Source organism: Physeter macrocephalus, chromosome 2 (assembly GCF_002837175.3).
Source record: "Physeter macrocephalus isolate SW-GA chromosome 2, ASM283717v5, whole genome shotgun sequence".
NCBI lineage: Eukaryota > Metazoa > Chordata > Mammalia > Artiodactyla > Physeteridae > Physeter > Physeter macrocephalus.
Window position 1 is genome coordinate 9727962 of NC_041215.1, and position 19574 is coordinate 9747535.

The 19574-nt window shown below is 39.1% G+C and overlaps 1 protein-coding gene across 3 annotated transcripts in view; it reads left to right on the top strand.

The window, feature by feature from the left end:
• RNF130 (ring finger protein 130) overlaps positions 1-19574 on the top strand; it is a 125306-nt gene that overhangs the window by 88978 nt on the left and 16754 nt on the right. Inside the window, exons 7-9 of one of the 3 annotated variants that reach the window (XM_024116296.1) lie at positions 613-817; positions 4062-4155; positions 11231-11418. In XM_024116296.1, the coding sequence (XP_023972064.1) occupies positions 613-817; positions 4062-4155; positions 11231-11246 (315 nt within the window). In that variant the 3' untranslated portion in view covers positions 11247-11418. Of the gene's footprint in view, positions 1-612; positions 818-4061; positions 4156-11230; positions 11419-19574 lie in introns of those variants that run through there. The other 2 variants (XM_028498060.2, XM_028498056.2) reach the window with 2 other exon arrangements.

Consider the following 19574-nt stretch of genomic DNA (forward strand, 5'->3'; position numbering starts at 1 on the left):
GCTGGGCCCGTGAGCCATGGCCGCTGAGCCTGCGCGTCCGGAGCCTGTGCTCCGCAACGGGAGAGGCCACAACAGTGAAAGGCCCGCGTACCAAAAAAAAAAAAAAAAAAAAAAAGTCTTTTCAATGTTGATCTGCTTTTGGTTGTATGCTTTACTTATGTTTAAAGATAGAAGATATTTAAAAACTGACTAGCAGATAGATGGGGGTATTACAGAGAAGTTAATAGGGTGAAAGGATATTTTATGTTACCTGTATTAACATACGAGCCAAAGTGATACACTGCACTGTTTGTCAGCTTTATAATAATGAATCCCTCTGCCAATGAGCCATGTCCACAAAAGGTTGTCACTTTATAAAGATGAAGTATTCAGTTTTCTCGGTTCTGCAGTGGATTTTGGCTTTCCTTAGTACCATTTTGGGGAAGAAATCATCTGTTTCTTTTAAATAAAAATTCTTGGATGAGAGTGGAAGGTGTAGATGGGGAGAGAAATTAGAGGAAATCACCTGGAAAAAACTTGGTAAAGTCTTTGCAACAGGATGTCAAACATTTAGAATTGTATAAAAGGATTTGTTAATCTTACAAGTACTTTTAATCTGGAAATATTTTGCAGCCAAATTTGCCATGTACTGATAACGTAGCATTTGATATGGAAAGGCTCACCAGAACCCAAGCAGTTAACCGAAGATCAGCCCTAGGTGACCTCGCCAGTGACAACTCCCTTGGCCTCGAGCCACTTCGAACTTCGGGGATCTCGCCTCTTCCTCAGGATGGGGATCTCACTCCTAGAACAGGAGAGATCAACATCGCAGTAACAAGTAAGTGGGCCCTGTGCCCAGGGCACAGGACAGATTTGCTGCTGGTATTTGACGTGTGGTGGAGAGTTGAGGCAATCACCAGGGCCAGTGACTTAGTCTGTAACTGAGAAAGTAATGGTTACTTTTGTTAAAACAGATATTTGGAATAACGAAACTTCCTTTATAATAAGAAGCTTGTGTACTTGTGTGTAGTTAATAGGAATAGTTGCCATTTGATGAGTAGTTGATCAGAGGTTTGTCTTAATAGCTGTTTATAAGCCTGTTTTGAAACGATTGCATTGCAGACAGGGATGTAAGGTAGGACGTCAGCAGCATCTCAGGTGTGTCGTGTAACTGTGAGCACCAGTGGTCTCTAGTACCTAGGCTGCAGGCAACCTAGTAAAAAACTAATCCAGAATTTGAACCTAAAAATTCACAACTTTAGGAACAGTTGAGATGGCCAGCTGCTGCTCACTTTATTTTACACTTTTATGAATTTGGTGTCTTAGCACTTACCTCTTTGGCATAATTGTACAAGAAGTGTGAGAAGACCCAAAAGGTAATCTACTTTTAAAAAATGCTCTGGGCTAATTATGAACGTCATGATTGTTGAAATATTGACAAGAAGAAAAAAAAAATGCTCTGAGTGTTTTGATGGCCTTACCAAAGTATGAGTGGGCTGGCAGGCGAGCGAGTGGGCCTCGTGGACATTCACCCCATAACAAGCCAGCTGTTTTCAATCCATTCTTTATGTGTTATTTTCATCTAACAACCTTTCACCCCATCTTCCTCATCACCACTCTGGTGCTGCCTTTTTCAGTATATGCTGTTGCTTACCTATAGCTTCAAGCCCTAACCCTAATGGGGCTCCTCTTAACTCCAGGAGTCAGTAAAACAGATAAAGCTGTTGAAAAGGGTTTTCCCTTAAATAGTAAGACTTGTGTGGTCTATTCAATTGAAGTATATGTGATCTTAACTAACCAAAAATTATTGTTAGAAAATGATTTCCCAAGTTTTATTTTCTCATTTGTCTAAACTCAAGGAGACTTCATTCATTTATAAAATAAGTAAAACTATTCTTTGATACAATTTGACTGATTTCTTACCATTTACCAATGGTTTGTTTTAACAGCACTTCATGTTGTCCTGCTTTGACATTTAGGTTTTATGGGCTAGATTTTTAAAAATTGATCTAGTAATAATAAAGGAGACAAAGGTTGTCTGTTTACTAATGAGTTTTTGGTAGGTCCTTCATTGATCGACATTTATTGAGCACCTACTACTACATAAAGTACTGACTGATCCCATTATATTTTATACAGAGATATCCTTTCAAAATCTTATGTTTTGATGATAAAAATATTACTTCATGTATCAAATTAATCACCTTTAGCAGAATTTGTACATGTTAATAAATGAAACTCATGTGGTTAAATTAGACCAAAGCTACCTTTACTTTAACATCAAAGCTCTGTAGTGCCATAGTAACTACAGTGCATTCAACCAGCATCCACTGTTTGCAAGGCACTGTGCTAACTACACACTGGGGAGAACAGAGGTGACCGAGACCCCAGCTGCAGTAGGTCGGTGCTAAAATACCTCTGGGCCCATCGGGTATTATTATGACAGTGTTTACTTCTTTTTGGTTACTAATTTTTATAACTGAAATGCCATGCATGTATGGATGCTATATTCAAAATTGGAAACATAGACATTGAAGTTCTAAAAGTTAGTCTGCTTATCATGTATAAAAGTCTAAGAAGAAAAAAATCAAGAATGCTATGTTAAGCTTCTTGAAATTGATTATCAGCCATCTCTTAATTTTTTTTAATGCCAGTATATATTTTTTCTAACTTAAAATATATGTGGGTAAAAATGGTGGATTTTGCATGGGTCCTTAAATGTTTATTTTGACTTAAATAAAAACCGTGTAAATTCACTCTATTGATGAGGAATTTGTATTCCAAGAAGCAGTGGCTGCACTGTTATCTAAAATGAAAGAGTTTGCTGTGTATTTTAATAATGTAAACCAAGGTGGGCAGAGAAATGCTCATAGAACAACTCAGCATCCTGGAATCCTGAAGAACAGTTCTTCTTAACCTTTTGAAGATCACAACCTTTAAAATTCAGTGAAAGTATAATAACCTTTTTCTAGAAAAATTCCTAGGCACACACAGTTTTGCATAGATGTAGGATTCATGGAAACCAGATTAAGAAACGCCAATGTTATACACAGCTTTCACATATAAACATTTGGCATTCCAAGTATAAATTTCTTCTCTGCATTATTGCAGATGTATAGGGAACTTTACTGTGTAACACTTTGTTAAACCAGCCCTAGTTTGTGTATATTTTAGGAAATATAGTTAAGACTTTTTAGGAAGTCAGATTGGTTCTCAGGTTATTTTTGTGGTTCTCAGTAAGTACTGTTTTTGGAATGTTACCTTGATGATACAGAGTTTGAAAACTTAAGGGAAAATATTAATCTATTTCCTGGATCTAGAGAGAAACTAGATAAAAACCTTTAGAGTTCTGTGTACCAGAGGTTTTCAACTCTTTGATGAGCCAAGAGTTGAAATAACCTACCTTGTGAATAACCTACCCTTTCTACTTCTGTTTAATAAAGCCAGAACAGCCAGTGCCGCTTCCCAGCGGTGGGGTTGTGAAGGGTAGTTCTCTTCTTTGCAGGAGACACCAATAAGATGTCCTTTTTAAATAAAGACTATAAGTAAACCCACTCATAAGCGAAAAGAATATAGATGTGAATGCCATGGAAGGCCAGCCTGCAGACTGCTTGGAGATCTTTGGGAACCACTGCTCCATATTTCTAAGCCTTTCTTTAAGAATGAGGGACACAGCCATGCAGAAGTGACAAAATGAAGAAAGAAAGGTTATAAGTATGGCTAGTCCACTTTACTGTCATTTAAATTAACAATTTTTAAAACCTATGTCCATGTGCGATTTTATATACATCTTTTTACTACATACTTTTTGGTGGCCACACTTCTCACAAACCTCAGGACTTTAACTGGAAGAAATGTTTGGGCCATGCTTTCCTTTCTCCCTTGCAGCTTTCACCACTACTTCCACTAACCTTCTCCACTTAGTAGCTCTCTGGCAAACCTCCTCCTGCTTCACTTCCTTGGGCCAGTCTTGGCTTACACCTCCGTTGACGTCTGCTTCGTTGCATTTGAGGGAAATGTTGACATCGATTTGACATAAGCCTTCTCCCCAGAGTGATTTCCTCCCTTTCCTTTGTCAACAGAAGAATGGTTTATTATTGCCAGTTTTGGCCTCCTCAGTGCTCTCACACTCTGCTACATGATCATCAGAGCCACAGCTAGCTTGAATGCTAATGAGTAAGTAACCAATTGTTTCTTGGATTGCATGTGCCAGATGATCCCAAGAAAATATGTAATTTTCATAAAGATCATGAGAATTGCCGTCTACCAATTTCATACTGATCCTGATGGGATCATACCTAGCAAAATAGTTTATTTCATGAACAGTAACACTGATTGGGAGTTCACCTTGCTCAGCAACAACTGCTCACTTTAGAAAAGATCTCAGGGCTTTCATTAGCCACACGCTTAGAATAAATCAACGATGGAACAAATGCCAAGGGAACCAGTACAGTCGTAGTATGTGGAGAATGCCCATGTCCTAATCATAGACAGGATTAGCCCCACTTTGCTGTGTGCTCATCAGACTTTACCTGGAGTCTTATCTACTTAGCTTTTGGTGGAGTACTGTCACCCTGGCCTGTGGTCAAAGGAACATGGATGTTTAACCTGCAAGAAAGAAGCAGTCAGAAAGACCTGTGACTTCCAAATATTAGAAAGACTGTCAGGAGAAAAAGAAAATAAGCATAAACTATATTTCCATAGGACAAAATGAGGACCAAAGGGTAGGTTACAGGAAGGCAAAATTTCACCTTGGTAAAAAGAAGAACATCTGTCAGCAAGGCTACTTACCAGTGAGATGGTTTGCCGTGGGGGTAGGGATTGCGCAGGACTAAGAACGCAGGCGGAAGGAAGCTGGGTGTTACTTGTCAGGGCTGTTGTCGGTAAAAGGTTTTTCAGAGGATGGAAAATTGGGCTGGGTAACAGTTGAGGTCCATTTTGATCCAATGGTTTTCCAAGAGTAGCTTTCCATGGGGGTAAGATAAAGAAAAGGTTTTATTGGCTTTATTTGTTTTGCTTTAAATTTTTGGCATTTACTGTAGGATATTATTCAGTCCTTTCTTTTAAGGAGTATTCATGAAAACTAATTCAAGATGAAAGCATCCCTGGGACACTGCCCAAATTTGAACCTAAATTGGTAGAATTCCTGTGCTCTCTATATTCAGTTATGTCCTGGCATTTTAATTGATTAATAACAACCAACCGAGCTCATTTAATTGATTTAATTAAATACTCATAGTCCAACTGTAGAAACAATGGGCAAGTAACCTCCACTTCCAATGACATGATTTTATTACCTCTAACCTTATCTTTTGGCTAGACACTTGTAAGAAGTACCCTTTGGCATCCTTGACATATTATATATTGGGAGGATGTCATGTCAGTTGGCATTCTTCAACCTTCAGATAAGTAGTCTCGGCCTCATCCAGCAGGTCAACAGCTAGCTGCTTCTGTTGGGCCCACCTGATGCAGTTTTACTTCAACATAGCACAATGTTAATTGCCCAGATTCTGGAGTCAGGCATACCTGGACTTGACTCCCTGCTCCTCCATATTTTTCATCTGAGACCTAGGCAGTTATATTTATCTGAAGCTCATTTTAGTCATCCATAAAACAAGAAGTAGGAATACATCATAGGGTTGTTGTGAGAATTAGCATATAAAGTGCTTAGCACAGTGCCTCATACATAATAAGTGCTCAATAAATGTTAGCCAAAACAATTCCTCTGCAATTCTTTCAGAGTTCTATGAATAAGATGGCCATCTGCCTTTATCCTTTGGCAAATGAATTTAATTTTCTTCCATGAAGTAGAATACCGAATCATAAGAGCTCGTGAGTACCTGTGATTCAAACCTCAATTTGGAGGGAAATATTTATTTCACCTGCAGTCACCTCTTTTGCTTACTCCAATACCAACCCATCAAACTAGATGATAATGTAAGCCCACTTCTTTAAAATTTCACAAAAGAGTGAAAACCAATCACAGCAAGTAGCTGCACACTGGGTACTTTTAGAGAATTATTAAGTAATTTAGTAGTCACCTTACTGCCACTCAGAATCAGCCAGGTGCTCAGTTCATGTATCAGATATTTTAGAGAATGCTCAATAGACATGTTACCTATTGTAAGTTAGAGTTCCGCTCATAAATGCCTGCATGACTCAGAATCTAAGTCATAGATCTTAAATCCATGTCTTAGTCCATCCCTTCTCCCATTAGCCTTTGTAGAGGGTTGATACTGCAATTGTTCATTTGACTATTATTTCTGTGCCTTCAGTCAAAACCACTCTGAAGGACAATTTCCATGATTCCATTTAGAGAGAGAAATTGAGAGAGAGAGGGAGGGGGAGAGAGAGAGAGAGAGAGAGAGAGTGTGTGTGTGTGTGTGTACACACATGGATGCATGAAAGGATGGTCACCAAAATATTAATGGTGATTATCTTAATTTAGTACAATTTTGGGTGATGTTTTGCTCTCCTGTTGTGCTTTTATGTGTTGATTTTTTTTGTAACTAATTACTTAATTTTTTTAAAGACCCTTTTAATTGTAGGGGATAAAAAAAGATAATAGCCGGGAATTCCCTGGTGGTCCAATGGTTAGCATTCTGCACTTCCACTGCCAGGGTCTTGGGTTCGATCCTTGGTCTGGGAACTAATATCCCACAAGCCAAAAAAAGATAGCAACTCTTACTCAATGTCTCTTTCCCAAAAATGTTGATGAAAAATTCCTGTGTGATTTTAATTCTTGAGAAAAGTTTATTTTAGCAAAAAACTTTATAATTATTCTTCATTAATGAAGTCTTTGAAATCTATCTTACCTTTTCACTTTTACCAAAAAATTACAATCAAAGTGAGATTGCCTTTTCAATTTAATTGCTCTGTTTCAATTTTCTGGGTAACCTCATCCATTTGTAAGATAGTCTTCTGTATAAATAGATTCTATCTTTTCACATTTTAATGATTTGTCTGGAAATTAGTAGTAAATTCCACCTTATGCTTTCTACGTACTGTTATAGTTTACTTTTCTGACAGTGTTACACTGATTGTATTGTGATGTCAATAAGACCTTGACCCAGTCTAGTCACTGGTGAAACCCTGTGGGCAAGATGAAGCAGTACTGGCCATATATAAAGGCAGGGCTGCGGAACCCAGGCAGGTCCAGGCCTCCATGGGTTGCTGCTCCACTAGGGGTGAAAGCACTCCGCCTCCCTCACTACGCTCTGTGTGTTCACTTAGGGCCTAACTCAGAGATCAATGAAAAGTCCACGTATCTGGACTTCATCACCCTTCTATCGTAATGAAATACTATTTATGTAAGTACTCAACCATGACTACAAACAGATCTAGTGAATTTTGAGACTTTGCAAATTTAAACAGGATAGTAGTCAAAGAGGCAAATAAATGTAAGTTAAATATATTTATACATATTAGCTTCCCTAACATTTGTTGTACCTAAGTAAGCAACATTATTGAACTTCAGTTCCCAAAGGAGGTTTTCTGCTCTACTTCATTATTCAAGTAAACCTTGTTAAATCCCAACATTTACCAGCTTACATTTATATAAATCCATTTTTCCCTCAACATAAAGTAAATATTTATTTGAAAAATAATATTTGTTTTTATTTGAGGAACAAGTTATAAGATATGTGGATGATGTAGGAGAGATTTTGAGTCAAATGGGAGGTTCAGCTAGGTATTCTCTACAGCCCTTTCTTAGTTGCTGGATTCTGATGCATAGAAATCATGTTCTGAGATTTGCAGAGGACTGTAGCCCAGGCATTCAAGATTCAAAACAGTCGCAGGAGGAGGAAATGAATCTGATGTGGTTAACTTGATGAAATAACTGGAACAAATATGAAATCCTGTAGCATAACTGAAGACCAAGAAACCCTAGCTGTGTGGCAGGTCATTGGGCTTCAGTTGTCCACACCAGTGTTCCTCTTGAGCTGTCCTCCTCTGAGGTTAGTAGTAGAAATTTATAAGCCAGGTCAAAGGAACTGATGTTTCTATTTACTCTCTACTCAATATTTCTGAATTGTTTTGCTCATACTCTTTAAGAGGACATTGACATATTTCAGTATGAAAGAGTCTGAAAACTTAATCATTTCTATCTTAGGGATGCTTACCTTAGAGGAGACTGAGGTGATGTAAGAGGTGTCCCAGGTATTTGGAGGACTGCCAGAGATGAGAACAGCTACTGTTTATTATGTGCCTACCAAGAACTTACTCCTGTTTTGGGCTCTGTTACCACCCACATTGCCCCATTTAATACTCATAATGGTCCTGTGGTGACTAACCAGTGCATACAGAGGGTGATACTGTGTAGCTCTGGAGATATCCACAAGGAGGTAGATTTCCATTTCATGTAAGAAAGAACTTCCTGCCAGTCAGAATTGTCCATCCATGACATGGATTGTGTCAAAAGCTAATGAGCTTGCTGGGACCTGCTTATTCAGACAGAAGTTACAAGGCTGAAGCTGTTCGGAGGCAAATCCTGAGTCAGGTAGAAGTTCTAAGACTCCTTGTAGTTCTCAGAGTTCCTCTTGAATAGTCTGTCCTAAACGGTCCCTTCCTAGGAGAGATCAGAGCCCAAGGAGAGGGGTTGGGGTCTCTGCTGGCTGCCTCTTTTAGAACCTTTAGGGTCAAAAGCAGTGTTTTTTTTGTTTGTTTGTTTTTAACTTATTTACTTATTTTTGTCTGAGTTGGGTCTTTGTTGCTGCGCGCCAGCTTTCTATAGTTGTGGTGAGTGGGGGCTACTCTTCGTTGCGGTGTGCGGGCTTCTCACTGCGGTGGTTCCTCTTGTTGTGGAGCACGGGCTCTAGGTGCGCGGGCTTCAGTAGTTGTGGCTCGCAGGCTCTAGAGCACATGCTCAGCAGTTGTAGCGCTCAGGCTTAGTTGCTCCGCTGCATGTGGGATCTTCCCAGACCAGGGCTCAAACCCATGTCCCCTGCATTGGCAGGTGGATTCTTAACCACCGCGCCACCAGGGAAGCCCAACCAAAAGCAATGTTTTTAAAACTCTTTTTTTAGCCATCTCCTACTGTAAGAAATACATTTTATATTTTGACCCAGTGCTCCCACATGTATAACTGAAACAAGTTCCACAGACATTTTCCGTACAACATACAGTATTCTCTGATCTATTCTTCTCTGTGCTTTTTGTTGTGTTGTTGTTAATGTTGGTCATGAACTCCTGCATTGATTTTATGATCCATTAATAGGTTACAGCCTGCAGTTTGAGAAACACTGATCTAAAGAATTTTGAATTTTTAGTTTTCAACCTAAAAACTTTTGCTCACACTAGCACACATCTCTGATTGTTTATTTTCCTGAGACAGGCTTTTTTGTAGCAATACCAGCAAAGATTTGCCCCCAGTTTGATCATGAATACTCTTCTTTGTCTTAGTATTTAGTTCTTTTAGCCACTCTGAGCCTGAGATATATACACAGAGGAGTAACCTGAGGCCCAGAGGGGCTGAGTGACCCCCAAGAAATGCCATAGGAAGAGGGGCATGGGATTCAAGCCCAGTATTTCTGGTTCCAACTCTTACCTTTACACTGCTTGTCTTTGACTACTCCGGAGAGCCATTTAAGGACTCCAGATAATGCGGTTGAAAAAGATAAATTTGGTTTTCTAAAAACATGGTGACAAAAAGGTTACAGCAGCAGAAGCTTTGACTGGACTTCTGTCTTTGACAGTGGTCAATCTTTCATTTTTCAGAAGTGCCTTTAATGTTTGGCTGCATAGTTGTGTATAATTTCTTAGGCAGCAAAAAAAGTAAGCTTAAAAATCTTTATTTGCCCATTAAAAGTCCTATATCCAGTTTTTCAGAGGAAACGTTATAAAAACAATGTGTTGTCTTAAATATGAACTACAATAAACAAGTGTAGAGCCCTGTTTGCAGTTTCTGTGAATGGCCTTCATACCCAGCCTTTCATTCATTAGGCGCCATCTCTCCAGTGTTTGAGGCACCAGGCCTTGCCCTGCAGGAGCCCTGGGGAAAGGGAAGGGGGCTGCACTGCTCAGTGCTCTGCACTGCTCAGTGCTCTGCACTGCGGTGCTGGTTGAAGTGACGGAAGAGCCAGAGAGTGCCTGCGGACCCAGCACAAGATGACAGGAGTATCACACAGACACAGGGGAACTGCCACTTTTGCCCTGAGGGAGTTGAAAAAGGCTTCCTGGAGGGAGTGACTTAGAAACCAGGCCAGGCATAATTAAAGCACATGGTAAGAAAAAGCAGAGCAGGTTCAGGGAGTTGTGTGGTTTGACGTGTCTGCTATAGGTGGTGGCAACGGTAGGCAGACTACAGAATTTGGACTGGTTTTTTGTAACCAGCAGGTGATATCTAAGGCTTTTCAGCAAAAAGAAAATTGCTGATGGCTGAGAAGTTGCTTTCGTGGTAGAGACTGGAAGCAAGAAGGTAGGTTAGGTGAAAATACAGAGCTGAAGGAGAAAGGATGATGGGGAGGAGATAAAACAGGAGATGCTGGAGAGTTGTATGTTGACCAAAGATTAAGAGGTTTGAAGTATGGGTCTGGAATTCTGCTGGGAAAAAAAGAGAGCAGAATTGAAGATATGATGTGGGAACCATAGAAATGAACCAGACTCTATAAGGGTTCAGGAACTAGGGCTGTCCCACAGTGCCAGGCTTCAGAGGGGGCAGCATTAATTAGCCTGAGGGTAATGCAGGAAACTTCCAAAGATGTCAGGTACCTTCAGGCACCTGATTTAGGGACACACACACACACATACACACACGCACGCACGTAAAATCTGGGGAATTTCTGTAAGAAATCCTTACATCCCTGGGAGTCTGTACTCCTCAAATCTTACTTCAGAATAAATAAAGACATGTTTGTTTGAGGTATAAAGCAGGAGCATGTTGTAAAGACAGCAGCTACAGATTTCAGGGCACTCAGCATTTAGAACATGTGTTCAAACCAGGAAAAGTTGTAAATTGTACGACAGTTGTCCCTGCATTTTTAAACAAAATGCTGTTAGCCTGTACTTTTCCCTGCCTTCCTTTTGGAAGTACTAACACACTTTTAAGTGACTGAGCCACTTGACCTCAGATCTACAGCTGCTGAGTTCAGGAAAATGCTAGTGACTTACTGGCTTTACCAAATTGGTCTGGGAAATACTTGGGGACAAACCCAGGCCACCATTCAGTTAGGATTACTTTCTCTGTTATTTTAAAACATTGACAACTACCCGTTAACTAATTCTTGACCTCTTTTTTCCTTTTATTCCATAGGGTAGAATGGTTTTGAAGAAGGAAAAGAATGCTTTCTGACTGATTGCCTTGAAGGAAAAAAGAACCTATTTTTGTGCATCATTTACCAATCATGCCACACAAGCATTTATTTTTAGTACATTTTATTTTTTCATAAAATTGCTAATGCCAAAGCTTTGTATTAAAATAAATAAATAATAAAATTAAAAGACTGTGTTGTTGTGTGTTATTCACCCACTTGTGTTTGGAAGGCTGATTTGGAGATCACATACCCAAATTTCATTTGTGTGTGTTTCAGAGACAGAACGTGCTCATACTCCCCAGGGGAGGAACAGTGATGCTGTTTCTTTTGGTCTTTTCACATTGGCTCCTGTTGTGCCCAGATAGGACCCAAGTGTGGGGACATCCTGTGTGGTGATGCCCCCTCGGGCCCTGAACTGAGTTGCTCCATTTTATTTTCTTCAAGGTCGCCATTCACTCTCTGATAATTTCTTGTTCCTTTGTTGGTGGTTGATCTGACTCCTCTAGAACGTCAGCTCCACAGCCGCAGGGACATTTAACTGTGTCACTTGCCACTGTATCTCTGGTACCTAGTAGAGTGCTTTGCACATAGTAAGTGCTCAATAAATATTTGGTGGGATGAAAGCGTGAGTGTACGAAAAATTTTCCAAAATACATAACTGATTAGTAATAAATTATATCGGTCCGAGATTTTTTTTTACATAGTTTGTACTGTATTCTTTTAAAAACAGTGAATTCTAAAGTTGGATGAGAGCAATTTTACATGTATAAATGAAATTTTTTTGCATTACTTGTGAGGAAGATGTTGAAATATTTTATGTTATATGAATCTTATGCTTGAAGGGATTATCAGTATGTGTAAATGTGCCCAACCTTCCACCTCAGCATACCTGAGAGTTGAGAATATTCCCACTAGTAGTAATAGGTCCACTACAGCAGTCATACTCAAATCAGTAGGGGGTTGAAGATTCTTTTCCCTTTTTTATTGAGATATAATTCACATACCATGAAATTTACCCTTTTAAAGGGTAAAGCCACTGCAGTGGTTTTTAGTATGTTCACAAGGTCGTACAACCATCACAACTATCTAATTCCAGAACATTTTTGTCATCCCAGAAAGAAGCCTCATACCCATTAACAGTAACCTCTCACCCCTGCCAGCCCAAAAACCACTAACCTACTCTATGTCTCTATGGATTTGCCTGTTCAGGACATTTTGTATAAATAGAATCATACAATATGTGGCCTTTTGTGTTTCGCTTCTTTCACTTAGTATACTGTTTTCAAAATTTATCCAGTTATAGCATGTATCAGTACTTTGCTCTTTTTTGTAGCTGAGTAGTATTCCATTGTATGGATATATGCTGCATTTTTTTCATCCATCCATTGATGGACATTTGGGTCGTTTCCACATTTTGGCTTTTATGAATAATGCTTCTATGAAGATTTGTATACAAATTTTTGTGTGAACATATCTTTTTAATTTTCTTGGGTATATCCCTAGGAGTAGAATTGCTGGGGTATATGTTAACTCTAAGCTTAACTCGTTGAAAAACTACCAAACTGTTCGCCAAGCATCTGTAGAATTTCACATTCTTACCAGCAATATACAAGGCTTCCAGTTTCTCTACATCCTCACCAGTGCGTATTATTTTCCTTTTTCTAAAAACTTATAGCCATGTCTAGTGTGTGTGAAGTGGCACCTCACTGTAGTTTTGATTTGCATTTTCCTAGTGACTAATGACGTTTAACATCTTTTCATGTGCTTGTTGGCTCCTTGAATATCTTCTTTGGAGAAATGTCTATTTAAGTCCTTCGCCCATTTTTAATTAGATTATTTGTCTTTTTGTTACTGAGTTGTAAGAGTTCTTTATACATTCCAGATACTAGGCCCTTATCAAATATATGATTTGCGAATTTTTTCTCCTATAAGTTCTCTATTCACTTTCTTGATAGAATCTTTTGAAGTACAAGTTTTTTTGTTTTGGGGTTTTTGGTGGGGGAGTCCAATTTGTCTATTTCTTCTTTGGTTTGTGTTTTAGGAGTCGTATCTAAGAAACCATTGCCTAATTCAAGGTCACAAAAACTTTCAAGAGTTTTATAGTTTTAGCTCTTACATTTAGTTCTCTCATCCATTTTGAGTTAATATATGTATATGATGTGAGGTAGAGGTCCAACTTCATTTTTTTTTTTTTTGCATGTTGGATATTTATTTGTCTCAGTACCATTTGTTAAAGATATTATTCTTTCTTCCCCAGATGAATGATCTTGGCACTCTTGTCAAAAGTCAGTTAGGCATAATATATGAGTTTATTTCTAGACTCTCAGTTCTATTTAATTGGTCCCTATTCTGTCCTTGTGCCAGTATCACATGGTATTGATTACTGTTACTTTGTAGTAAGTTTGAAATTGGGAAGTATGAGTCCTCCAGCTTTTTCACAGTTGTTTTGGCTATTCAAGGTCCCTTGCATTTCCATATGAATTTTAGGATCAGTTTTTAATCTCTGCAAAAAAAGCCCCCTGGGATTTTGATAGGGATTACCTTGAATTTGCAAGTCATTTTAGGTAGTAGAGTCATCTTAACAATATTGTCTTCCAATCCATGAACAGGAAATGCCTTACTATTTATTTATTTAATTTCTGCAGAAATGTGATTGATTTTTGTACATTGATCTTTTATCCTTGCAACCTTGCTGCACTCATTTACTAGCACTAATAGTTTTTTAGTGGATGCCTTAGAATTTTCTATATACGAGATCATGTCATCTGCAAATAGAGATAGTTTTACTTCTTCTTTCCAGTCAGGCCACCTTTTATTTCATTTTCTTAATTGCCCCTGGCTAGAGCCTTCATTAGTAGAATGTTGAATAGAAGTGATACAGGCAGACATCCATGTCTTGTTCCTGGTCTTGAGGGAAAAGCGTTTAGTCTATCACTGTTGAGTATGATGTTAGCTGTGGGATTTTCACTGATGTCCTTTTATCAGGTTGAAAAATTCCCTTTTGCTTTTAGCTTGTTGAGTTTTTATCATAAATGAGTTTGGGTTCTGTCAAATGCTTTTTCTGTGCCTGTTGAGATGATTGTGTGGTTTTTGTCTTATTAATATGGTATATTATATTAATTGATTTTCATATGTTGAACCAACCTTACATTCCTGAGATAAATCCCAATTGGTCATAATAGGATTACGTTTTTCTATGTTTCAGGATTCAGTTTGCTAGTATTTTGCTGAGGACTTTTATATCTATATTCAATGAAGAATATTGGTCTGTAATTTTCTTGTGATGTCTTTCTCTGACTTGGTATCAGTGTAATGCTAGCCTCATATAATGAATTATGAAGTGTTTCCTTCTTTTCTGTTTTTTGAAAGCGTTTGAGAGGAGTTGGTGTTAATTCTTAATTGGTAGAATCCACCAGTAAAGCCATCTGGTCGTGGTCTTTTCTTTGTGGGAAGTTTTTTGATTACTGATTTACTCTCTTACTTCTTATAGGGCTCTTCAGGTTTTCTATTTCTAGTTAAGTTAATTTCAGTAATTTGTGTCTCTCTAGGAATTTGTGCATTTCATCTAGGTTATCACATTTGTTGGCATACAGTTGTCCATAAGATTCCCTTATAATCCTTCTTGTTTCTTCAGTGTCAGTAGTAATGTCCCCTTTCATTCCTGATTTTAGTAATTTGAGTTCTTTTTTGCCTGGTCAAAGATATATGCACCTAACGCTTATCCATGGTTTAGCTAGTTATGCCTTGCTAAAGGTTTGTAAATTTTGATCTTTTCAAGGAACCAACTTTTGGTTTTATTGCTTTGTCTATTTTTCTATTCTCTACTTTATTAATTTTCACTCACATCTTTATTATTTTCTCCCTTCTACTTGCTTTGGGTCTCATTTTTTTCTTCTTCTCTTAAGGTGGAAGATTATGTTATAGATTTCAGATCTTTCTTTTTTAATGTAAGCATTTACAGCTATAAATTTCTCTGTAAGCACAATTTCACCCATCCATAATTTTGGTATGTTTTGGTTTTTATATCATTCATCTTAAGAGTATTTTCTAGTTTCTGCTATGATTTTCCTTTTGATCCATTGGTTGTTTAAATCCCATGTATTTGTGAATTTCCCAAATTTCGTTCTGTTATAGAGTTCTAACTTCTTTCCATTGTGGTTGGAGAACATACTTCATATGATTTCAGTCATTTTACTTATACTGAGGCTTGTTTTTTTTTTTTTCGGTATGCGGGCCTCTCACTGTTGTGGCCTCTCCCGTTGCGGAGCACAGGCTCCGGCCGCACAGGCTCAGCGGCCATGGCTCACGGGCCCAGCCGCTCCGCGGCATGTGGGATCTTCCCGGACCGGGGCACGAACCTGTGTCCCCTGCATCGGCAGGCGGATTCTCAACCACTGCGCCACCAGGGAAGCCCCTGAGGCTTGTTTTATAACCTAACATATGGTCTATCCTGGAGAATGTTCCATGTGCAGTTGAGAAGAATATATAGATTGCTGTTGCTGGGTGGAGTGCTCCATAGGTCTAGTTGGTTAATAGTGTTATTTAAATCTTCTCTTTCCTTCTTTATCTTCTAACTAGTGTTCTATCCATTATTGAAAGTAAAGTATTGAAGCCTCCAATGACTATTGTTGAATTGTCTATTTCTCCCTTTGATTATGTCTGGTTTTGCTTCATGTGTTTGGAGGCCCTCTTGTTAAGTGCATATGGGGTTAAAGGATTTTTAAAAGCTGCACAGGTTATTCATTACATCATTATTCATTGAGATTCACTGGTTCAGTGGTCCTCCTGATATTTCCCGCCAACTCTAAATGCTAGAGAGTTACGCTCAGTGTGTTTGATCTTACCCTCTAGAATTAGTTCTGTTGCCTTGACATTCTCCTTAATACCTACAAAATGTTTTTCACTTAGTAGTATTTTCATCAATTAATAGTATAGTTCCTCCCCACCTACCTTTATCCAGTGAAAATCAAATTAGTTGTTCCCTCTCCTCTATTTCCCATTTATGGTGAATTGTTATTTTCCTTCATCAACAGGAGATGTAGGACTATTTAATGGCAATGTTACTGTTTCTGTTACTGTTACTTTCACCCTTTTCACATTATTTCAAGTCCTAGCAGAGAGTAAGACTAAAAAAAGTAGGTGCTGTTCAGGCCAAATACAGACTTTTTACAAAAGCTAAGAAATAAAATGAGTGAATTACTAGGATAGGGCTTTCCATTAATCTTAGGGAAGATTTGCATCATCCTTTGAAATTTGAACCTGCTGTTTTGTGGCTTTGAGATTGAACTGACACCGTCAAGTTTTTACATCTCAATTATTTCATGGTCTCAGTGCTCTTTAAAGTGTGGGATTTGCTCCTTAGAACCAAAGTTAGAATTAGCATCAAAATACAGTTGCTTATTTCTTCATGGGCATGGTGCTATCAACTAAGAAATCAGCTTTATGAATTGAAGTAATGTGTGAAATTGAATAATTTCTTGTTTACTATTTTAAAAATTATTGAGTGATCAGAAATTAGTCTGGGGCTTCCCTGGTGGCGCGGTGGTTGCGCGTCCGCCTGCCGATGCAGGGGAACCGGGTTCGCGCCCCGGTCTGGGAGGATCCCACATGCCGCGGAACGGCTGGGTCCGTGAGCCATGGCCGCTGAGCCTGCGCGTCCGGAGCCTGTGCTCCGCAACGGGAGAGGCCACAATAGAGGGAGGCCCGCATACCACAAAAAAAAAAAAAAAAAAAATTAGTCTGGAACAGATGTGATATTTCAGAGTTTTTAAACCCTTCTTGGACAAACTTTTGTAATGCATGAGGCATAGGTTGTTTTGTTTTTTACACAAACACACATAGTATTATTCAAGAGTATTTTATTTCAAGGAAGCCTCAGTGTTTACAATAGACCAAAAGTTGGTAAGAATTCAGTCCAAAGAGCCTCCAACAGGAATGCAGCTTACCTGATCCTGCCTGGCAACTTCAGACCTGAAGAAATTAAATCTGATTTCTCTTCGGCCAGCTGGGTTGTAACTTTAGGCTTTTTAATAGTTGAGAAAAGATCCTGAAGGTTCTTTGACTTTTTATCTACCAAATTATTTGGTCATGCTAAATTCCTTATCAAGACAGTTTAAGAATAGAACTTAATGGCAACAGATAATACAATGAATCCAGTTGAAATAGAAACTGCCATTCTAGATCTCTGCTGTGAAGCTGGGCAGGAGAAAACTTAACTATAGCTAGCAGTTCAGATCACAGGATGTGCCAGACACCATGCTGAGTGTTTTATATACATAATTTTCATCTTGGCGCATCCCAATGAGAGAAGTTATAGCTCTTCTCTTACAAATTAAGATATTGAGACTTAGAGAAGGTCAAGTAACTTGGCCAAGATGACTCACCTATTAAGTGGCAAAGTCAGAAATGAGACTCTGGCAGCCCAGGGTCATTGTTCCTAACTGCTGGCCACCCTTCATCCATGAGACAGTTGGGCCAGTATTTGTTAGGTTGTGCACAGTTCTTGTACTTGAGGAATTCAGAGTCTCGGAAGAAAAACAGGAAAATAAACAGAGGGAACTGAGGGGAAAGCTTTATATATGCACACATATTATATATATATATATATATATATATATACATACACACACAGATATATAGTGTATGTGTTTATTTGTTTTATATATAGTGTGTATCACAGAAAAATGGACAGAGTATATACACACATACTATGTTTTTAAAGTTAATGAATAACCACAATAATAATAGCTAACCTATAGTGCTTACTATGTGATAGGCACTCTTCTAAACATTTTGCATATATTAACTCATTTAATCCTTGCAACAATCCTATTATTAACCCCGTTTTACAGATGAGGAAGCAAGTTTAGAGAAATCCAATAACTTGCCAAGGTTAAAGTGCTAGTAAGTAGCTGCAGCTAGACTCCAGTGAGTGCAGATAGCCTGGCTCCGATGTCTGTGTTCTAACCCCCTTTCTGTTTTGTCTCTTAGAGAAGCTCGCCAAGTGGAAGGTAGGTTACAGGGCATGCTGACCACTGGACCCATGTGTGCAAAGCATAATAGTAGGAAAGTCTTGAGAAGTGTGATGGGCTTGGATTTAGGACACAAGCAGGGCTGGTGAGAAGAGGTTTCCTAGAGCTAGAGATGGCGATGCTCTGCATAGAGCATGGGCTTTCCAGTGGGGAGCCATAAAGAGGCTCGTGCACTTTGACAGGTATGAATTAGATGCAGACTGGCTCCTGAAATTAAAATACTGGGATCACTAAAGAAAGCAGGTAGAGGTGCTGGTTTAGAACATTACAGCTTAGAAGCTACCTTAAACAAGCCAGCAGGTAAGAAATGGGATGAAAACAGTTGGGTCAGTGACAAGGGGAAGATTCTAGAAACCCGTGAGTAAGGAGACCTCTAGGAAGAATTCACTCAGTGCAGCAGAGCTTTATGAGTGCATTTATGCGCACTCAGAGTACAGCTCAGAGAGGAGTTCTGAAATTGTCTTGGGGAAATACTTTCTTTACTGAGGAGTCAAAAAGCAGGTATAAATAACAGGAGCTAGGGCAGCAGCTAAACCTGAGTTTGACCTGAGCATAAGAAAGGGTAATGGCAAACCCAGGTGATGAAAAGATGCCCAAGATGGGTGTGCTATTTTGGTGGCAACAGCCTGGCCATTCTTTGATGAGGCTTCAAAAAACTGAGAAGAAATCTAGTAAATCTTAAAATTATCCAGTTCCTTTTTCATGAAAGTTCCTTTTGAGAAAAGTGTCAGTTGGTCTTTCCTAATCAAGGGGAAAGGGGTTTTCTCACCCTGGGTGAGCAAGCTGAGGCACCATTGCCCTCTGCCTTAAGGGGGTGCCTCTTCCTCCTCAGGCTGCCCCAGAGCTCAGGGCAAAGTTGGGCACTTGGCCAGAGATGGACCTGACCTGACCCTTCTTCTAGGAGGCTTCTTGCCTCATGACCTCCATACACACACGCTGCCACATGTGACTAAAACAAGAACAGCCTACACACGTAGACAACAAAGAACCGTTCAGAATTCAAGGCACAAATGACTTAATTTCTCTTCTGTCCCAGAAAAGGGAGTTCTCCAGGATTTTGCTTTTGGTCACAGGCATATCATAACTATAGTGTAGGGAAGTTGTGTCTTAGCGGGTAGGGGTAGTTTATAAAGGCAAAAGACAAAGTGTAGCCCAAATTACATTTGAAAAATCCCTCAAATCCCAGTGAAATGCTGACAGGGTATACAGGAAACTGCAACTTACTGAAGAAACATCAGAGTCATATACTCCTGTCACTCTCCTAGCAGGGCAGATACTCCTGGTATGGGGTGACAGGCAGACTCACCCCCAC